This window comes from Leguminivora glycinivorella, chromosome 1, assembly GCF_023078275.1.
Source record: "Leguminivora glycinivorella isolate SPB_JAAS2020 chromosome 1, LegGlyc_1.1, whole genome shotgun sequence".
Classification (NCBI taxonomy): domain Eukaryota; kingdom Metazoa; phylum Arthropoda; class Insecta; order Lepidoptera; family Tortricidae; genus Leguminivora; species Leguminivora glycinivorella.
The window spans coordinates 15,241,909-15,262,344 of NC_062971.1; the positions used below are offsets into that span (position 1 = coordinate 15,241,909).

At 34.5% G+C, this 20,436-nt stretch overlaps 1 protein-coding gene across 1 annotated transcript; it reads left to right on the forward strand.

Annotated features, from left to right (window-relative positions):
• Positions 1–1,881: 1,881 nt before the first annotated feature.
• Positions 1,882–19,710, forward strand: LOC125230457 (general transcription factor IIH subunit 1). The gene is made up of 11 exons (XM_048135599.1): positions 1,882–2,306; positions 2,878–3,079; positions 3,739–3,875; positions 4,908–5,109; positions 6,676–6,781; positions 8,232–8,366; positions 14,712–14,960; positions 16,627–16,725; positions 17,121–17,247; positions 17,843–18,030; positions 18,525–19,710. Exons 1-11 carry the CDS (start codon positions 2,153–2,155, stop codon positions 18,645–18,647), a joined length of 1,722 nt encoding a protein of 573 aa, XP_047991556.1. The 5' UTR covers positions 1,882–2,152; the 3' UTR covers positions 18,648–19,710.
• Positions 19,711–20,436: the final 726 nt, after the last annotated feature.

Below are 20,436 nucleotides of genomic sequence, written 5' to 3' on the forward strand. Positions count from 1 at the left end.
TACGCCACAAAATACGGTAAAGTTTTTACCAGTGGTAAACTACTGGGATTTTTTTTTCAGAACCGTTCCAGAATAAGCCTCCCCACAGACGAGTCTTAATTTTCATAATCTTAAAAAAAACTTGTATGCAATCTGACAGTTCAGATCTGTCAGTGTCTTGTCAGTGTCAGTTTGAACTGTCAGATTGCATACAAGTTTTTTTTAAGATTATGAATTTTTAAGACTGTCTGTGGGGAGCCTAAGAGCGTGGTGAGTGTTGCAACACGAGGCTTAAAATATAACTTTTCTTTTACTGACACCTGTATTTATTAAAAAATGTTTCAGTCACTTTAAACTATCACAATAATATTTTGGTAGTAACTACTGGGAAAACTAATCCCAGTAGCTATCAACCCCCGGTGTGGTAATTAACAATGTGGGGAAAATCCCAGTAGTTAGGACAGGTAAAAACTTGGTGGTAACTAGTGGGAATAGCCACAAAAATATAAGGGAAGTATTTGTCAATGGGGAAATAATGAAATACTAGGACGTTTTAAAACAGTATCTTTATTTTTAAGCGCCGCCCCAAATCTCAATATATATATATATATATATATATATATATATATATATATATATATATATATATATATATATATATATATATGTATCTCAATTTAATGTTTATGCCACGATATCTCCGTCGTTACTGGACCGATTTTTAAAATTTCTTTCTGTGTCATAATCTTCAGGCTTAAAGTGCAAATCTGCAAATTGTCGAACGCTCTGAAACATTTCCTTTTATCGGTACAATCGACAGCCAACGCTGCCTCCTTCCTTCATCTTTTGGAACACTGAAAAGTTTAATATTATTCATGTTAATTGTAAAGACATAAACAATAAAGTTGGTATTATTATACTGTGATATGAACTATGAACATAGAAACCGTACCAAGTTGATAGATTTAGCTCCATTCAATAAGAGTAAATACCATGCAAGAAAAAAGATTGGTCACCCTAGTCGTAAAACCACACATAGCATTATTTTTCTTTAAAGGTCATATTTATCGTTCTAAACCTATTCGTGGGAATTTTGATATAATTTGAGACAATGAAAACAATATAATGATAAGAACTAACCAAGATTACAAGCAAAATAGCAGAAAATTTATTGCCAGCGAGGTTTATGAACATTTTGGTAAAATAAGTACTTACTTGTGAAATTTTACGTCGGATTTCGGTTTCCATTTACTTCCACAATGGTTCACTATGCAATACATAGCGCAGAACTTAAGTAAATCGTCGAAAAACGTTTATTTCGCAAAATAAATATCTGAATCGGTGAATGACTTTTGACAATTCTGACATATCGGGCATATTTTTTTATTATTAGTGTTCCCATAGTACGCAGGAGGTAAATACCGGAGAAATAAGGTTTTTGATTGAGTTTTTTTTCGTATAATACAAAGAAAAGTAAGTCAATTTGATTGAAGAATGTTTTATACGTTTTTTTTAGTAACTAATCTGGCAATACATCACAGTGTCGGAAAGAGATAGAACATAGGAGTAAAGGTGAATGAACCTGGCTTCAACTCATTGGTCGGCACGCAAAATCCATGGTATATAATATTCTTGGGCTAGTATGAAGGTGCGCACACGAGGCGACGCAACTTTTCATACAAATACGACGGAGACAAAACAGTTTTGTCTCCCGTCTGTGGAGGCCCTAAATAGTATCAACACAATCTGCAACATTTTGGATTTGGATTCGTTCAAGTTTAGTTACCATAGATATGAATAATGAATGTTGCCAGTACAAAAAATACGTTAGTACACAAAAACGGTTAATTTGTCTATGGTAACGTGTGTACTCATGTACTGTCATGTCAGTTTTGTCAAAACTGCAAATGGTCGACTGATGTGCTTTTTGTTAAATAATTTCATAAGTTGATTGTTTTCTATCATAGCATTTATCAACCACAGAATTTCAACGAAACTGCTTATTTATCCACTAACAAAATACTGGACTATAACTTAGGATACCCTGTGTTGGTCAATCTGTGATCTTGAACTCTAATTTTATTGTCATGGGGCAATATTTATACCTTTTTCATTAGAGTTATTAAACCAATAGCATTTTTAGGTCTATACACTGATAGCTTAGACTGTGACAATGACCACGTCTTCGGAAGATGTTTTGTTGAGCGTAAGCTACGTACGATATAAGAAGGGTGACGGTACCTTGTATGTGATGAATCAGAGGTTGGCATGGATGCTGGAAAATAGAGACACTGTTGCTGTATCGCACAAATATGCTGATATTAAAAGTAAGTCTATTATGCTATTCCTTGACTTGTATTAAAACTGTTAGGTCCTTTGGTGTCTGTCAAACCCTCATATAGAAAACTGATGTGTTAGGATAATACTGTAATACCAGAATTATTATGGGAAGGTACTCTCTTCATACATATTGACAACCGGTCTGGCCTAGTGGATTCTATCTGCGGCTGGTTCTGGGTTTTTAATCCTGGAAAGGTCATTTATTTAGTGCCAAGAGCACAGATATATATAACTGAGTCACGGATGTATTTAAGTGTTTGTATAAAATATGTATCATTATCTTGAGTACCCTTAATACAAGCTTTTTAGTTTACCATGAAAAAAAAAAAGTTTATTATATAAATAAATTAACAATTTCAGAAAATCATGACCTTGTTTCCTGTGCTAGGAAACCCTGTGTTACAGGACGCAATTTCGTCACACTAGTACCCTTAATTTATATTATTTTATACATCTATACAAATTGTACAGAAAGTTGCATAAATAACCATGGGGCTATATTGCGAACGTTATTTATTATAACTATTAAATAGAGTAAAATAATGAATTACTTTTTAGCACAAAAAATATCTCCAGTGGGCAAACCTAAAGTGCAACTGCAAGTAGTCCTCCATGATGGAACATGTTCTACTTTCCACTTTGTCAACCCCGCGGGCCCAGACGCGCAAGCCAAGGACCGAGACCAGGTTAAAGGCTTGCTGGTGAATCTGTTACCTAAGTTTAAGAGGCAAATTGATGGAGAGCTAGAGATGAAATCCAGGTATGAATCATTCATGGGTATTATGCCTCACAATGATAATTCTTTGAACACTTAATGGATTTTTAATTGGTCTGAAATAAACAATTTTTTTATTTAATTTTGATATTTTCACTCAACTTGTAAATAGAAAATAAAAAAGGCAGTATTTGATGAATTACATTTAATATTATATGAATGACAAGCTCTATATATCACAGTAATTAATGTTTTTGAAAATAATTATAGTGGCAAAAAAGAACAACCAATTGAGTATCCAAACTAAGTTAGGTTAGGGTTTTCTTGTGACCCTTGAAAGCGAAAAAAGGCAGCCCACTTTGCGGGCTAACGTCTACATGCTTACAAAACAAAAGACTACTAATTATATTAATAACAATTTAATTTAACCACAATACCTATAGATGCGAGTTTATCACATGCTGGGCTGAGAAAATTCCATATGCCATCTATATCCATACTAATATTATAAATGGGAAAGTGTGTGTGTCTGTTTGTTTGTCCGTCCTTCACGGCAAAACGGAGCGACAAATTGTCGTGATTTTTTAAGTGGAGATAGATGAAGGGATGGAAAGTGACATAGGCTACTTTTTGTCTCTTTCTTACGCGAGCGAAGCCGCGGGCAAAAGCTAGTCAGTTTATAATTTATTAATTTACTCTTCTAGGCTCTTGTCTCTTCACCCAACTCTGAAGCATTTATATGAAGACTTAGTAATATCAAAAGTGATTAATAGTGAAGAATATTGGAACACACCCACATTGAAACATTACACTGAATCTAATAATGTTAAACAGGAAGCGGGTAAGTAAACAATGTATACACCGTGTTTCACTTAACACTAAAAACCTGAAAACTGTTTGTTCAGAATCGAGAGTAGAATCGATTGAGCTATATCTTGATGGGGGTAATATTTTTTGTTTTAATTTGTATTATTAATTATTGTTTACGTGCCCATTCTACAAATTCGTAATACAACATTGTGCATATCATATTGTTAGAGGTTGTATACCTTTTTCAGTATTTAAAGGTATTAATACTGGCTGGTTACTTGCACGATTATTTTTTCCGCTACGAGATAGACGTTGTACGTCAGTTTAATTTTAAAGTTTATCATAAGTCATAACAAATTGAACTCGTGCCTAATTACAACCTTGTCATTTTGAATGTTATGGTTTAAATTTGCTTACTGCGTCACCTGTCCAATGTGAAATTTACTGTGACAAAGTTTAAAGTGCTTTACAGTGACATAGCTGTCTATTGGTAAACCTTATGTCGTTGCAGTAACGTACACAATTAAACAGTTTGAAGGTTTATGATGGTAGCTAGCAATCATTTTATTGAGTGTAGAGTTAAAAGCCGAGTAGAGCTGCACAGAAAATTAAAAATTCAATTAAAAAAAAAATATTCATCAGATTAAAAAATGAACATTCTAGATATGTTTAAAAAAATAAAAATCAGTTGGGGTGTCTGAGGTTTTGAGTGATACCGGAAACAGGTGTAGTGTAAATAATTTTGAATTTTTATAGGGAATGAACGGAATGGAATGAACAAAAATTTATTGTGTGAGTGACATTGCATCATTACATCGGTTTACGTATAGTAGTAACTGTCAATAGCCACTATTTTATTGGCCAATTGTCACACACATAGATAATGTTTCATTTTGTTTAATAATTAATGTGTAGGACGGTAGAAGTTGATCTGGGACATCTTAGGTAAGCTAAGCAGTAACTGGCATTAAAAATTATGCAGGAAAAGCATTTTGCATCACTGAGCCCAAATAGTTTGAGAGTAATAAAATTATCAATTTGATTGAAATGTGAATATTTGTAGGTGTTTCTGGAGCTTTTCTGGCAGACATCCAGCCGCAAACAGATGGCTGCAATGGCCTCAAATATAATCTCACACAGGATATAATAGACGCCATATTCAAAACATATCCAGCCGTCAGAAAGAAACATATAGACTATGTGCCCAATAAGATGACTGAAGCAGAATTTTGGACCAAATTCTTTCAATCTCATTATTTTCACAGGTAAATATTGGGTTTAAAATTGATATTTTCTTCATATTAATGAACTATTTGCCATGTAGATCTAAATTTTAACTTCTGATTAGCAGAAATGTCTGCAATGGAAGTTTAACACTCTTATGGTAGAGACATTTTCCACTTTTAAATTTATGTAGATCTAAGATAAGAGTTCAAAAGTTGAGCAAGGAAGAAGACGCCAAAATTTGGGCAATAGTTGCACTTCAACATGAATATACTTACTGAATTCGAAAATGATTTATTGCAATATGGCTTTAGTAAATTAAACCAAACGGGTCCTAATATTAAATTCTACTTAATTTTTAAGTTCAAAACCTGCCATTGTGTGTCATACGATCTTCGTATAAAAAGTGAATAATATAAATATACATACTCAAAATGGTGTCCTATCATTTGACCAAAACTTGTTTAGCAAATTGACACTTGACAACCAACTACTGGCAAAATTATATTTTGGCAAGTCTTCACTTTACAAAAACATTTTTGACAAATTATTCTCATAACCAAATATTTGACTTATAAAATAACATTTTATAAGGGATATTTTTGACAAATTAATATTTAACAAATAATTTAACTAATAAAATAACTAAATAACTACCATTAGCCTAAAAATGTTTGCTGTAATGTATTATTTGACAAGTGAATCTGTAATAGTAATTTATAATATGGGTCAAATGAAACACATAATAGCGAATCAAATCATATTAATGTTTCATAGAAAATCTTTACAATATTTTTTTACTCAGTCCCTGTTTTTTTGGAATGCTACTACAAAGTAGATTTGGTTAGAACTGTAAACCTCGCAAAACCGAAGTAATACTAGAAAAGTGGGTTAGGTTAGGTTAGAACTGTGACCCTCACAAAACCGAAGTAATACTAGAAAAGTGGGTTAGGTTAGGTTAGAACTGTGACCCTCACAAAACCGAAGTAATACTAGAAAAGTGGGTTAGGTTAGGTTAGAACTGTGACCCTCACAAAACCGGAGTAATACTAGGAATGTGGGTTAGGTTAGGTTCGAACTGTGACCCTCACGAAACTGATATAAGAAAAGTGGGTCAGCTTAGGTTAGAACTGTGACCCTCACAAAACCAAAGTAATACTAGAAAAGTAGGTTAGGTTAAAACTGTGATACACACAAAACCGCACTGATACTAGAAAAGTTGGTTAGGTTAGGTTAGAACTGTGACCATCACAAACCAAATTGATCTAAAAAAGTGGGTCAGTTTAGCCTAGGCTAGAAGAAAGGTCTGGAACCCCTTTATAACAATTTATTACATGACATTTGGTAAATGTATCAATTTGTCAAACATACTATTAGGTAACTTGAAAAATATACAATTGATAGTTTATTAAGTAACACATTGTACTAATGTATTAGTTACTAAATGATTATTTGTCAAGTAAGTTTTTGTAAAATGATACATATGCGAAATAACATATTTGCCAATTACTATATTGATGAAACGTTTTTTGTAAAATGAACATTTGCTAAAATTGTTTTGGTCAAACATTAGTGAACCACTCAAAATATATTGTTTCATTCCCCAGGGACCGCATAGCGTCATCATCCAGCAAAGATTTATTTGGAGAATGTGCAAAACTAGACGACCACGCCATTGCCTCAGCTATGAAACACACAACTCTGGACCTCACGGTTTGGTTTCCTTTCGATTTTACCTAAAATGACTAGCATAATACTATTGATCTTAGAACAAATTAAATTATTCTCATTTGAAAATATTGTTAGTGTTACTACTTAAAAATACAAATTAAAATATTTTCAAATGAGAATAATTTAATTTGTTCTAAGATTTGTACGGCAGCGCCATCTCTTTTCGCTAACTCGTAATCACATGGATTGATACAGTTAGGAGGTCGAACTAGTTTCGGTTCTACCTCAGAGATGGCCGGGGGGGCGCCATAAGCCTTCGGTAATTGTGTCATATATTTGGAAATTTCGACCCTTGCTTTCGTGATCCGATGGCCGAGTGGTTTTACAGGCATTCACTTTTTCTTTGTATATGACATTTATTTAATGTTTATAATACTATTGAGCTGAGTGGGTTAACTTGACACAAACATGGTAGTATTAATTCATAGATATCTGTATAAGTTGTATTGGCAACATGCTTGACTGAGCAGCTTAATTGTCACCAATACACGTCTTCTCTTCTTATTTGCTTGTTCATCATTAATACTAGCAGCGACCCTTGGAACAAATTTTACACCATAAAATCGAATAGCCCATAAAATAAGGGCAGCACCAATTCTACACATTATGTAACACTTAAAAAATTATCAAGTGATACTCTGATACTTAAGTATTGGCCCGACTTTACCAATGATAGACCCACCGAGGCAGAGTATTCGCCCAACTTTACTAATCACAGACCCATCCAAGCTGACAAGCTGAAGCAAACCTTAGCAAATGCCAACATAATATTCATTTAAACTAGAGATGGGCCGAATACGGACTTTGCCGAATACGAACATTTGGTTCAGCTGCTACCGAACCGAACATTCGGCCGAATATTCGGTTCCGCCATATTTTAAATCCTGGCTTGGAGTTAAAAACTTTTCAATGATGGATACCTAATGGGTACTAAGGCTCTTATTGTTCCTATAATTTAGTGCAGAAGAAAATTTTGGTTTTGGTTTCTAAAACTACGTTATTTACATAATTATTGTAGGTACTTATATTTTCACTTTTTTACATAATTATTGTAGGTACTTATATTTTCACTTTTTTACATAATTATTGTAGGTACTTATATTTTAACGCATTTTATCTCCCTTTGGTGGTTCCTTAAAATGCTGGAATAGGATGCCATTATCCGATGAAAAACGAAACAACTTACGCTATTTATTTACTTTGTTTATTCGGTAAATATTCGGCAATGTAACCGAACTATTCGGCCGAATACGAACATTGAAAAACTTGCCGAATATGCCGAATACCGAATATCTAAATTCCATCTCTAAATTTTAAACTAATGTAAAACTCCTTAGATTCATCAGAATGTATAGCGAAAAGCGCCTTCACTTGTTTCATGAGAAGAACCTTGTTTTTGTCGATAATAAGCTTAGTTTACAATATGTTTCAGGTGGATCTGCCTAAATTTACGGAACCCATTCCCCTGTTACCCACAGAAGACGACGCCCCAGTACAGAAAGATAAAGGTGACAGCACGTCCATACATAGGAATATGATCAAACGATTCAACCAACATTCTATTATGGCAAGTATAGTTTCTGACACATTATATTAAGGTTTCTATTTGGTCTACTGTGTACTTAAGAGCCCGTCACGATGGGTAAAAATTCAGTATCTGTCAAATTACCCCATTTACACACACTAACGCACGACACACTCACCAACATACTTTTCGCACACTACCGCAATTTACTGGAAGAGGTCAGTGACCTAAGTGAGAGGAACTTAAGACAGGTCTATAGTTTCACTGAAGATCAGTTGTAACGTTAAAATCCCATCAAAACCAAAAAAGGGAAATATGAGCCAAGTTCAATATTATATATGCCTTCGTTGTTGGCGTCAACGACAAAAGCAGTGAGATCTAAACGGGTGCCAAGTTCAATGGCAGTCCTCAAAATGTTTTATGACAATTGATGACATAAAATGTGTCGCTTAACTTCAAAACTGGGTAAATCCATTCAGCTATAATAAGGTTGATTATCTTTCAGATCATATTATATTTTTTATATATTCAACCTTAAAGCAGAATGGATTTACCCAGGTTTGAAGTTAAGCGACACAAATATCATTTCTTATAACTTTTATAATAGAATATAATAGAATATAATTAATTTATTCGTTAACACACACACAAAATAAACGTTACAAATAATAAGACATAAACAAGAAGGAGATCCAACGAAATGGTCTAATCTTCCGATCAGACCATCCGGTGAAACAATCACGACAGGCACATAATATGTATGTCACAAATATCAATATAAGAGCCAAATTTAAGACGTTTATGTGAAATAGTTTTTGTTGTGAGGACGCCCATAGAGGCTCCAAATAGTTCGTGTAATATTACACACGATGTTGTCTGCCAGTTCGGTTACTTGAACTTGGCTTGACACGCTGCCGCGTGTTTAGATTGCGGACAGTGTCAATTTAGTGTTACCATCTCACACGAATTGACTCCGATTATTTTTCAAAATAAATTTGTGCAAACACCATATAAAATCAAAACAACTCTGGTGTAAAAAACAGTGCTTCGTTTATTCTAATTATAAATGGTTAAACCCTTTTCCGAATGAATTAAAATAATTCACTGTTCCTGATTGGTTTAGCCATTATAACATCCGTTATAAATGCACTGAGACAAAGGTTGAGGTTATGTATGAACAGAGGTTGACAGTCAGTTTACATGTAAAATTGTTGCCATATATAGAATTCTTCATTAAAATAATAATTTTCAAAATTTAGTTAAAGTTGTCTGAATCTAAGGTTACATGCCCCGTGTGCAAACACCATTTAAAAATTATATTGAACGTAAGAAGGTAAGTCATACAGAACAATTTTGTGATAAGATAATATATTATTACAATTAATAATTTCGACATTTACGTAAATAATCGTTTATAGAATATAATTATAATGATTAGTTCTGTTAGTTTTTTCATACGCCACACTGAATGTCTCTTCGCGATAGAGAATGTTACACACACTGACACACTAAATAATGTGACCAGTATAATGAAAATAAAGTCCAACGAGTTAAAATTAATTTTAAAACTTTCATTTTAATAAAGTTTAGAAGACAAAAAATACCTATATTTCTTATCATTGTATTAAAGTTACATATATTTTTTTTATTTCTCAACAATAATAAGTAGTAAACAACACAAAAAAAAACGATTTTAAACTGAGACTCTTTTAGACGTGACGATATTTATTTACCTTATTACTTTTGAATACATTCATAGCACTGGCAATCTTTTTGTATCCGTATATGATTTCCAGTGTCAAAAACAAATGTCATTGGAGCAAATTTGGTGACACGTCCGCTCCGAACGAGCCCGATCGGGCGTTTGACTCAATAGAATCTGTTCGCAGTTTTGACGTTTGTATGGAAAATTTACGAAAGTTTATATTCAACATTGATTTTATTCGTTCTCTTTGTAAGGAAAAATATGAAAAGGTAATAATTCTGTAGTCCAGTTATCTAGCTTATAAAATAACATTATTTTAAAACTAAAACACGGTCGTACATATTCAAATTTATGAAGATGCCGACAGGGGCCGACCGCATTTTAGTTACAACTTTAAGTAAGTATGTATCTAAAATTGGAAGTGTTTCCTGATTTGTATTACACACTATTTTGCATACACATACTTAAAGTTTATAATTATCAAGAAAACCTTTTGTTTGCCTAAAAGGTTTTCGAAGTAATTGCCATTTGATTCGAAGTATTTTTAGACAAATATTGATGTCGTTTAACTTCCATTTACTGTATTTTAGTAGCATGATAACACACATGTAAACTACTGAATTTTTAGTTTAGGATATAAGTAATGCGACAACATCAATTTTAGCAGCCTAAAGTATACAAAATTGAGCTCAGCTCACTCAGACGTGAGCACTATTTGCGGGTTTTCTTAAACTAGTGTCAGGAAAAAAATCATAATTAATTCAGGGAGTAACTTTTCCTTGATGTTAACTACTGATTTTGTAGATAAGAATACGCGCTGTTTAAAACAAGTGCTTTTCTTATCAATAAGTATATACTGAAACTAAAACCGGACGTAGAAAACTACCAATTTTACGATTTTCTACTTTTTGATATTGACGGCCTCTTAAGTGTGTGTGTATGTAAAAATTGTACTCATCCGCAAATTTCTTTCTTTTCACACTTGTATTGTATTTGTAACAGGGTTCGAAAATATCCGATATTTATAATAAATATCAAAATATCGGATATTTATGATATATATCGGATATAATATCAACTTTGATATATATCCATTTTGTATGGAAGGCATTTCATTTTTTTTGTTGCGTTATTTATGAATACTACTTTAGATAAGGAAAAATGTACTAAAAACATAAAATTTTGTAGAAAAACAGTAACAAACACAAAAGACAAGTTTTTTAACAATGTTACATTTTTCAAAACCATTTTTGTATTGAAGTATTTATTAAAAAAAACCGGCCAAGAGCGTGTCGGGCCACGCTCAGTGTAGGGTTCCGTAGTTTTCCATATTTTTCTCAAAAACTACTAAACCTATCAAGTTCAAAACAATTTTCCTGGAAAGTCCTTATAAAGTTCTACTTTTGTGATTTTTTTCATATTTTTTAAACATATGACGTCACTGACGTCACTGCAAAAGAGGCGTGAACGTGGAGATTTGATCGAGACCTTTAAAATCATTCAAGGGTACTATGACTGTCCAGAACTAGTCGACCTGTTCACTCGAAATTCAAACACGCGCACAAGAGGACACAACATAAAACTTGTAACAACAAAGCACAAAACAAATATCGGTAAAAACTTCATTACAAACAGAATAGTGCAAGCTTGGAACAAATTACCCGAATTACTGAAGTTGTGAACTCTACCAGTGTTAATCAATTTAAAAATAGACTAGACAAACTATCTAAGTAGTGAAATCGTGCAAAGTGAACTATGATTTAGACGTACCAGCATCAGCTGCCTGTCTAAAACGAAATAATAATAATAATAATATGGTTCAAAAGTTAGAGGGGGGGACGCACTTTTTTTTCCTTTAGGAGCGATTATTTCCGAAAATAGTAATATTATCAAAAAACGATCTTAGTAAACCCTTATTGATTTTTAAATACCTATCCAAAAATATATCACAGGTTGGGGTTGGAATGAAAAAAAATATCAGCCCCCACTTTACATGTAGGGGGGGTACCCTAATAAAACATTTTTTTTCCATTTTTAGGGTTCCGTAGTCAACTAGGAACCCTTATAGTTTCGCCATGTCTGTCTGTCCGTCCGTCCGTCCGTCCGTCCGTCCGTCCGTCCGCGGATAATCTCAGCAACCGTTAGCACTAGAAAGCTGAAATTTGGTACCAATATGTATATCAATTACGCTGACAAAGTGCAATAATAAAAAATGGAAAAAAATGTGGGGGCTGATATTTTTTTTTATTCGAACCCCAACGTGTGATATATTGTTGGATAGGTATTTAAAAATGAATAAGGGTTTACTAAGATCGTTTTTTCATAATATTCATATATTCGGAAATAATCGCTCTTAAAGGAAAAAAAAGTGCGTCCCCCCCCCCCTCTAACTTTTGAACCACATGTTTAAAAAATATGAAAAAAATCACAAAAGTAGAACTTTATAAAGACTTTCTAGGAAAATTGTTTTGAACTTGATAGGTTCAGTAGTTTTTGAGAAAAATACGGAAAACTACGGAACCCTACACTGAGCGTGGCCCGACACGCTCTTGGCCGGTTTTTATTTTTGCACTTTGTTGGCGTGATTGATATACACATATTGGTACCAAATTTCAGCTTTCTAGTGCTAACGGTTACTGAGATTATTCGCGGACGGACGGACGGACAGACAGACATGGCGAAACTATAAGAGTTCCTAGTTGACTACGGAACCCTAAAAAAAGATATATATCGGATATTTATATTCATTGATATATATCGTCGAACCTAGCTGGATATAATATATATCCGATATATATCGGATATATATCTTGATATATATCCTCGAACCCTGATTTGTAATGTAATATTATGAGTGGTGATTTGTTAGTAGTTAGTAAGGCGGCGGAATTGAAAAAAGTCGTCTAGTTTTAAAGTTGATGTGACTGGAGAGTATACTGCTGACAAGTGGTATCGTTGTGATCGGTAGACTTTACTGAGTACGAAATAATGACTTGTCACATTCTCAGACTGTGGGGGGGTTAACTATGACGTCACAAAGATCGCGGTCCCGGGTTTCAATTTTTTGCCAATTTGTCTAGAACCCCTTATCCAATTTTGAAAAATGAGGTGTCGATTGAAAGCGTATAATTAAGATTTGTTATAAGTGAAAAGTATAGTTTTGTTAGTTATTTTTTAATTAACAATAATGCAAAAAATACTTTTTTTACTCTCTTTTTTTATTTTTGTGACTCAAAAAGGCAATGAAAACGGCCACTTAGCTAAAAAATATGTTATATAAATCATTTAGCTACATTATTAAGCTATCTGTTGCTTTTGAAATTTCTACGATCGGATAATAAATAAGCAAACTACAAGCACATACCTGTAGGCGGGGAGTACCGCTTGACACGCGTTCCCATACATTCGGCGTCTACCAAATTACACCTCGCGCAAAATTCGTTTCAAGCAGATATACCTCTAATCTTATTCATCGTAACCTATCAATATTTGTATCATTTGAAAGTACAATTAAAGTCCTTTAAGAAACAATATCAACCATTTTCTTAAAATCAATAATCGCCAGTCTACGGTGGTTACAAAGAAAAAAAGCGGGGATTCAATTTGACTGGTTCCCTAGGTTTGATACCCTAGACGAGTTTAAAAGGGAGGTAAAGGTGACAAATATGGGTCGTTCTCTGGCCTGAAAGCTACACAGAGGGCCAGGGGAAGAAAAACTAGGGTTTAAGTTATTTTTTCTTTTATTTGTTGATTTTATTGTGTTTAATTTTTTTGTAATTTTATCAAGAATACACGCTGGTTTCTTTTTGTGAAAATGCCCTTTTTTATGAGAAAATCGATGAATTTCATGGCATTTTCCGATAGAGACTAAAATTAACTTTCAAATAAGGCCACATAGTCATACTTTTACTTATATAATATTAAGGGAAATAGCCCCGGCGGAGTAGTGCAAGCGGGACAGCAGTGTAGCAATCCATAAACCTGACTTCACTGGTTCCTCAGTGCCACACATAGTGTTACGAGGTGCCCTGCGCGTCCTGCTCTCTAAATGTGGGTCAGTACTGCTTCAACGCAAACGATTGAGATGTGTGATTTTTTTGACACTGAGTGTATTTGCAGGAGCTGCATGTACTTAACAAGTGTACCCCAACAACTATTTCATGTTTATAACGCATTATTAATAATAAATATGCTCTTAATGTTATCTTGATCTTGACTTCTGTCGAATAATTATGTTCTGAGAAAAGTGGCTAAAAGTAATGATTATAATTACTAAAACATTAAAGGTAACTTCATTTTAGTGATTTAATGTGTATAACGACCGAAGTCTAATCGTTTTGAATTTAAGATTACTTTTTAATACCTACTGGGTCAAAAAACCGCACCTCTAAGTCGTTTGAGTTCAAACGGTATTACTTGGTATTACCCTTAATATTATATAAGTAAAAGTATGTATATGTGGCCTTATTTGAAAGTTAATTTTAGTCTCTATCGAAAATTGCCATGAAATTCATCACATTTCTCATAAAAAAGTGAATTTTCAGCAAAAGAAACCAACGTGTATCCTTGATAAAATTACAAAAAAAATTAAACACAATAAAATCAACAAATAAAAGAAAAAATAACTTAAAAAGTAGGTATGTCTATAACAACAAATATTAACAAACCTTTTTTATTCACAGGTGCTCAAAGCTAGTCAAAAAACAAATTCTAGTAGTAGTGATAGCAATAGTAAAACTACAAACAATAACAATAAAGTGGTAGAAAATGGGGTCAAGGAAACGAATGGCACTGCCGAGAAGAGGCCAGCTGATGAAAAAAGTGCTTCAGAGCCTGTTAATAAGAAAAAAAGGATATTAGAGAAGATACATTATGAGGATCTAGAAGATTCGAATAAAAACGAAGAAGCACAGGAATTAAAATTATCGAAGGTAAATTAAAATAGGTACAATATTTCTTTACTTCTTATTTACAGTGGTTCATTGTCAGCATAAGAATAAATTTGATTTGAACCTTTTGATATTCAATTATAATAGTACATTTCGTTATAAGTGCGAGAAGTATGTCATTACTTCACGAGTCCCGAGACATTTTGCCACGAGCGGCACGCGAGTGGCAAATCTCGGGACGAGTGAAGAATGACATTCTCGCACGTGTGACGAACGACGTTTTTTAATACAGTTGCGAAAAAACACTACTACTTACAACGAAATAAAACAATCCGAACTATCAATTTTCCCATGGACATTGACGGATTATTTGACAACTCAAAGGCGTATTTTTGAAGCTTTTAAACTTGCGTGCATATTTTCGAGTTTGCTAATTCATCTAACATAATTTATTTCATTGGGTGCCATAAAAACATAAACATTTACGATTTGGGACGATTGTTTAATGTACAACTACATTTTAATTTAATCGATCCATTTATTGCAAATAACGTAAAATAATTATGACAAATCGCGTAACATATTGAGGTTTTTTGAACGTGCATTAAGTTAAAACATGGTAGACGCCTCTACTTTGACAGTAGAAGACGCGTTTCGTTCCAATCATGTTCTGTTTACACGACTCATTATGACCGATTTTTCAAAGTATAAACCATTTTATAAATTATGTTTAGTATGACTAAAAGTAAACAATTACATATGAAATATTAACGTTTTAAATATTAATCACTTAATAGTATGTTTATAGTTTTATTCTGTCTTAGTAAACTAGACTAATATGAAAACAGCTCGGTAAGTAGTCGTAAAATGGAACGTATATACTTTTTACGCACTAGTTCGTAAAATACAACTTCTCGCACGCTAAACAGCCAAAAAACGGGCACTTTTTGAGCAACTGTATTAAAAAAAATATTTCGAATGTAGCTCATCTCATGACCAATAATAGGAAACAAATAAAGTGTAGAAGTGGATGGAGAGAGAGTAGGATATGTCCGCAGGACTCTCAGCTCTGGCTTGCCTTCATTGGCTGTCCAGACAGGAACAGTCTGAGCTGTAGCTCCAGGGGTGGAAGTGTTAAAGGGCATAACGCCGAGTAACTTTGGAGAAAGCGCAGCACCACCTCTCGAGACCCCTGAGCCACTCATGCCGGTGTCTCTTCGATGGCGAATCAGGTGCCCATCTACCGAGTGGCGAGTCACCACCTCCTCCCTCGATAACTTGTGTCAACAATGTTATGGCAGGTGTCCGATTTCTTTGCAATAGCCCAGTCTTTTTTACACCCAAATTTAAACCATAGACCAGTACTCTATCCATATTATCTATAATAGCTTCCAATGCCTGTTGAAACCGATTCACGGGTATCTATTCATGTACATACAATGTTCATGTCATGTACATATTCATGTACAATGGGTTCCAGCAGGCGTTCTACATGACATCAAAGATCTCCAAACGGCCTCTACGTGTTGGATCTATATGCCCACGCACGCCTTATAAATGACCTAGCTCGAAAGACCCGAGAGTTTTAAACGGAGATACAAATAATAATAATTACGAATGTGCAATATATGCATATAAGATTAACAGGTTTGATTTAAATTTCACGAACAATAGTCACATATTGTAACAAATTTTTTTTCTATTGCAGATTGAAAGGTATCTATTAGGACCATCGTCGCAAGTAAACCAATCCAGTTCGAGTACGAATCACCCACCGCCTTTGTCGGCCCTAGCTTCAATATGTCAGGTAAAACATTCTTGTCTAGTAAATCATTCGTATATAATAATAAATAAATAAATAACTCCTGGAAGTAGCGTTCGGTAACCGTTGGTTCTGCATCTGCGGGCGCTTGCTCTGTGTGCACAGTATGCGTCGCGCTCTCGATATGTAAAGGCGGGGTCGCTACTCTTAAGATAGATCCTCGAAAATGGATCGAAACATGTCGAACTCTATATCGACTTAACACGTGAGTAACCCGCTTAAAATATTTTTAAATATGTTTGAGTCTCACGGGAGTTTTATAATTAATCCTTATAATATTAAATTTTTGTACGGAGTTGGCAATGACAAAAGTTTTTATATTTTTTTGTGGTTTAACACTTACGTAGACGGTTTGTTAACGTAGTGTACGCTGTGTGCAGGCATGGTCGAGTGGTCAGCAGTGCTCGCGGCCGATCCGCGTCGGCGCGGCGGGCTGCGTAGCCGCGCTCGGCGAGCTCAGTCCTGGCGGCGCGCTCATGCGGCAGCACCACGCCGCCGCCATGGCGCGTAAGTATACTAAACATGTTGCAGGGAGGGAGGTAGAGTCAATTTATTTTAAAGTTATAGTTAACTAGCTCTTGCCCGCGGCTTCGCTCGCGTTAGAAAGAGACAAGAATTAGCCTATGTCACTCTTCATCCCTTCAACTATCTCCACTTAAAAAATCACGTCAATTCGTCCCTCCGTTTTGCCGTGAAAGACGGACAAATAAACAGACATACACACTCCCTTTCCCATTTATAATATTAGCATGGACAAAGAGGATCGAGTATTATAGAGAGTTACTGTTAAAGTAAAATGTGTAATCACAGTGCATAGACTGCCATCTCTCGACAAAAGCTTAAAACTTTTGAACCTCGGTTTTGACAATTTGGCCCATATTGTTACCTTGATAATATGTGTTAAAATGTCAAATATAATATTAGCGCCATCTAGCCGTGCGTTCCCCAAAGGTGTAACGCCATCTAGGCCACCGTACCTTTTTCTCTAGCGCTTTGAGGTACGTTATTTTCTTAACGGAGTTACATATGTCTTTGGTATGGATAATCTCTTCAGCCTTGAAATACACAGCAGTTTTATCAGCACATACTCATTTTTTTGCAGAACTGATCCCGGCCGACGTGAAAGCGGAGCTGAACCGTCTGTACCTGTCCGCGGGCGAGCTGCTCCGCGAGCTGTGGCGCTGCTTCCCCGCGCCCGCCACCCCCGCGCAGGAGGCGGACAGCGCGCGCGCAGAGAACTTCTACGAGGCGCTGCTGCGGTTCCGGAACGTCAAGCTCAGGCCGTTCGAGGTAACAACCTAGAGTACACCCACGAGTCTGTACCTCTCTGCGCGCGCCGAGAAGTTCGATCAAAAATAAATGAGCGCTCTGGGGGCAAAACAAGTGACGAATGCCTGCTTCCCCGCACCCGCACCTCTGCGCAAGAGGCCGACAGCGCGCGCGCCGATACATTCTACGAGGCACTGCTGTTGTTCAGGAATTTCACGCTAATGCACCTTTTTTTAAAAGTTTGAATAGGTACTTGAATAAAATATTCGCCAAGCTTGAACGAAGTGGTCAATGTCAGAATATGATTTATGCACACATTGTTGAGGCATTACATTCTTCATCTTCCACTTGTTATTCCGACTTTGGAGCAGTTGATATTAATCATCGTTTAAAGTGATTCGTCAAATTGATTATACCAGCCGAAGTGTTTGGCCAAAAGTTGTGTTGCAATTGGCAAATGTTTGTCGATGTCTATTCCTATAGTTAACTTATAAAATGTGTATTGTTATTCACAGGAGAAAATGCTGCACGACCTGACACCACTAGCGACATCACTCACGAAACACATCAACCAAATGATAGACGTGGCGTGTACGAAGTACGCGGTTTGGCAGCAGAGGCAAGCCAAGCTTCGGTAGTATTGTAACACCAGGGGACTTATTCTTGATGTCACAGAGATCTACATATTTTATTATTTAACAAAAATAACTGGCATCTTGTACAGTAGGATTCGCCTGTACTCCGTTTGTTTCATGTTTAGAATTTTCTTAGTTTCAGAAAATAAAAATAATCGATATTTTTTGGATTTGTCTGTAATATTCATACAGTAAGTTCTGGATATGATAGATCGATACGGTGACAACGAGAATAAGTTTGCAATATGTTATGTGAAGTATAATTAGGTAAATAAAACAGATTACTATGAATGGAACTTACCATATAATATATCCCGTTTTCTTTGCTCGAATTGAGGATTAATATCAACTGTACACATGCAAGCCTTATGAACTGTATTAAAAAAAAGTTATTTGATGCAAGTAATTGATGTGAATAATTATTGGCACAATTCGTGATAAAACATAACTTATATTTAAAAAATTCTTATCATTAATAATAATAAGTGCTTATGTTTAACAGACCACCAAATACAAAATATAGTATAAGATCACTTACCAACATAAAATATACTAAAAAAGCATAAATTGTACCTACTACTTACGGCCCTCTTTGAAGCAAAATATCTTAGGTACCATATTGATCACTTATAACAACAAAAAGTAGTTAGTGCTCTCCAAAATCTCTTAATTATCAAATTTTATTAGAAACGAGGTAATTTTACTCTAATTACTACTTATTATATCAAAATTGAACTGTCATAGAGATCATTACTCAACACGTGAAAGTGCCGTTAATATGCAATGATTATTTTATTATCAGTGACAGAGTTAAAAAAAGATTGGCAAGGGGACTTCTTGATGATTAAACATCTAGTAGCATTTTAATTTTTATAAATTTAGAAGCAAAATTTCCGAAAAAAACAGGTGACAGTATAAAATAATAGATCAATAGAAGCAAAAGTTAATGTAATGTCATTTATTAAATATGTAATATTTAATAACTATTGTAATTTCAAGGAAGATGAGAACGACGGAACTGTTATGGTATGTCATTTTGTACGCAATAAAAAAATGGTTGCCAAATGTCACAGATTTTTACTTACTAATTCCAAAAGTCCTTATACTTCTTGCGTCGAAATTTTTATTGTTTTCCTCTCACGCAAAATATTGCGAACAGTCTTAAGTGGTTTAGGCCTGATTTAGACGGCGTGCGAACTCGCATGCGATTTTAGTTGCATTGCGGGCTGTTGAGGGTACATACAATTTGGCACAACCATCAAATACCGCAATGTAATAAAACTCGTATGCGAGTTCTCGTACCGTCTAAATGGGCCCTTAATTTTATATTTATAATACTACTTTTAACCCTTAAATGCATGGTGATGTATATATGCATCATATATTTGATGGCCCGTGGCTCGATATGTAGCTATCCACAATCACATTTATTGCTTGATTATTATTCATTATTTATTACTATTTAATAAACAATTAAAGAAATTAAATAATATAATGATTTACTATTTATTATTTAAGGATTAAGATGAGATGGCGGAAAAGTGTAAAAAAACAGGATGATGGCGATTTTTAGTATGTGATCTAGGCTGATATTTTCGCAGTTAGTAATTAGTTTATGTTTAAACATTTTATCATAGGGGTTTCACAAATAGTGTACCTTTTTAACAGTAGTCATTTTTTTTAAATAAAACTTACCAATAACGATATATTTATATAAATAAGATTTGGCCTATTTAACTTCTAACACTGATTTAGTATAAAAATCGATCTTAAATATTTTTGTTATTATTTT

Coding starts and splice junctions, on each gene's coding strand:
- LOC125230457 (XM_048135599.1), top strand. CDS start 2,153: ATGACCACGTCTTCGGAAGATGTTTTGTTGAGCGTAAGCTACGTACGA. Junction 3,080..3,738: donor GAGCTAGAGATGAAATCCAG/GTATGAATCATT, acceptor TTACTCTTCTAG/GCTCTTGTCTCTTCACCCAA. Junction 5,110..6,675: donor CAATCTCATTATTTTCACAG/GTAAATATTGGG, acceptor TTCATTCCCCAG/GGACCGCATAGCGTCATCAT.